General features: G+C 51.8%; 1 protein-coding gene across 1 annotated transcript; it reads left to right on the top strand.

Moving 5' to 3' along the window:
* Positions 1-394: 394 nt before the first annotated feature.
* LOC119096436 (integrin alpha pat-2) lies at positions 395-1,881 on the top strand (the record flags this gene model as incomplete). The annotated part of the gene is given in 1 exon segment (XM_037219346.1): positions 395-1,881. A coding segment is annotated over 1 exon segment (200 nt), but the record flags the coding sequence as incomplete, so codon positions are not given.
* Positions 1,882-2,307: the final 426 nt, after the last annotated feature.

Here is a 2,307-nt window from a genome sequence, read left to right as displayed (position 1 = left end):
AACGATCAGTAAAAGGCTGACTACTGCCACCGAGCATACCAGCTGTTTCAGATGCTTCATGTACAATGGGTGCTTGTAGGTTTATGAGAAGCGTGTTTGGCTAAACTCTAACTGCTCAAACATGCTGGTAGAGTTTGGCTATTTTACGTATTTTATGTTTACAAGATGTTTTAATTCATCTTTATGTCGGCAAGCAAATTTGTCTTTTATGTTCATCGTTAATCGTTCTTAATTTGAGATATACACATGCATGATATGTTCACCAAATTAAGGTGCTCTGAGTGGTGAAGTCGAACATCTCCGGTCACTTGTACGTGAGCGGAGCATTGCTTGTTAGGCTATAACAAAACACACAATCAGAGCACGTCAAAACCCCGCCGGCGTTGTATGTTTCAGTTGGGCTTCTTCAAGCGGCGAAGACGCCCCAACGCCGCGTCGCCTAACGGCGGCGGCAAGGGTCACGCGAACGGCGGCAGGAGCAGCCATGGCAACGGGGGAAGCAACGGGGTCGACCGTGGTGGCACCAACGGCCGCTCTACGTACTACGGCTTCCACAACGTGCCGTACGCGCAACCTGGCGACGAGGCGTTGTGACTGATTTCGCCGGCGGCCACGGGTGGCACCACCGTCACATCACAGAACAAGAGTGATGCATCTACCATCGACGACCAGATATGACGTCATATCGGCGTGGTGACCAGATGTGACGTCACATCGGCGTGGTGACGCGTGGCTGACCGGCGGAAGCATTCGGGGAGTGGATGGGAGCAAAGACTTCCGTCGGCGGTGGGGTGGGCAGGCCGGGTCCCCGAGAGCGGGCGAGCCCCAGCCAGGTGATGTATGGACACCGGACGGCCAGGCCGGTGGCGCCCGAGGCTCCAGCGGCCGCCCGGCGCCGATGGCCCACCGCGGACGCCGCAGGAGCGCAGCGCACGTGGTCTCTGTGGGCCTTGCGTCCCTATTCTGCGGTCTTAAGGACGTGCATAGGTGTGATAGAGCAGTGATCTTTTAACATGTTGCACGAAGGAAAGCCAGAATGATCTAGTCAAGCTGTTGCAACTGGTCCTTGCTTAGACGATTGCCAGTTTTAACTTTATGATTGCGATGGCGTTCTAGTGGGGAATGTTCGCAATGACGTACCACTCCTGCAGAGTTTAGTAAGTTTGTGTGGATGCCACTTGTGATGGATCCACTCACTTCGCTCCAGATCGGAAACATCGGCAGCGTTTTTGCGAGGAGTGCTTCTGCGATGACGTGGCGGATGAAGTTCTGCATATAAGCTCAGAATTTGTGTCTTCGATTAATACTTGCGTTGCTTCTGGTTTACCGAGGGTTTGTGTAAGCGTTACGATCATGATACATACGTCACGTGGATCATTGTTAGACCGTTATCGTCTATTTTACCGCCGACACAATTCCTCCCAGAACATTTTATGATACCAGTTGTTAAATTACGAGGCCCGCAAGGTCGTGGATTATAGCCGGTGGAAAGATGTGCCCAGTATCGATGGCCCTCCATTCCCATTTCTACAGGGCCGGTTTTGCAGCATAGGCTGACCGATTACGTCGTCATATAACGAGTGGGTGCACTAGAGCTTATGGTCCGACACCAGGTCACAGAACGTAGAAGAGCTCAGATGCTGACGGCTGGCGAGAACACACGTGGCTCCGATGGCTCGCTTTGGAATGTTTGTTAAGCTCTGAGGTCGCAATGTCATAATGTCTGAGAATGAGAACGCCTGTTGGCCGTTCTGTCCCTGGTGGGAGGAGTTGATCTTCCGCAATGAGCATGCAGATATCTTCTGCGTCAGTCGAACTGCCATGTGTAGGAAATGTGCCATGCTAATTCTGTCACGCTGTTAAAGTAATATATAGCCCAGACTCTCGTATTTGCTTGACTGCATGCGATGTATACGATGCTGCACAGTCAGATGTCACTGACTGACAGGCTGGTAAAAATGGTTCCCGTGGACAAGAAGCCACAGGACAAATTGCTCTCTCTCCCCCTCTCCCTCCCCTCCTTCCTCCCTCTCTCACCTCAGCGGATTGGAATGTGCTGGTGGCGCGTTGGCTGACAACAGTTCTTCGCCGCGCTTCGCACCGGGTAGTCATCAGTAGCGGGTAAGGCTTTACGATGTGCGGAAGGAATAAGTGTACTTGCTTCTGATATCTTGCTTGATACCCGTGTATTGCATTTATACGAAACGACCTTGCTTCTCATACCTAAGTATTGCATGTGCACGAAACGACTTGGTCTTGACAGTGACTGGCAACATCACTCTACCTTAATATCCAGAGGTGCAGAAG

Source organism: Pollicipes pollicipes, unplaced genomic scaffold (genome assembly GCF_011947565.3).
Source record: "Pollicipes pollicipes isolate AB1234 unplaced genomic scaffold, Ppol_2.1 Scaffold_4295;HRSCAF=5057_pilon_pilon_pilon, whole genome shotgun sequence".
NCBI lineage: Eukaryota > Metazoa > Arthropoda > Thecostraca > Pollicipedomorpha > Pollicipedidae > Pollicipes > Pollicipes pollicipes.
The sequence above is the reverse complement of the archived record's forward strand: the minus strand, read 5'-3'. Positions and strand labels throughout refer to the sequence as shown.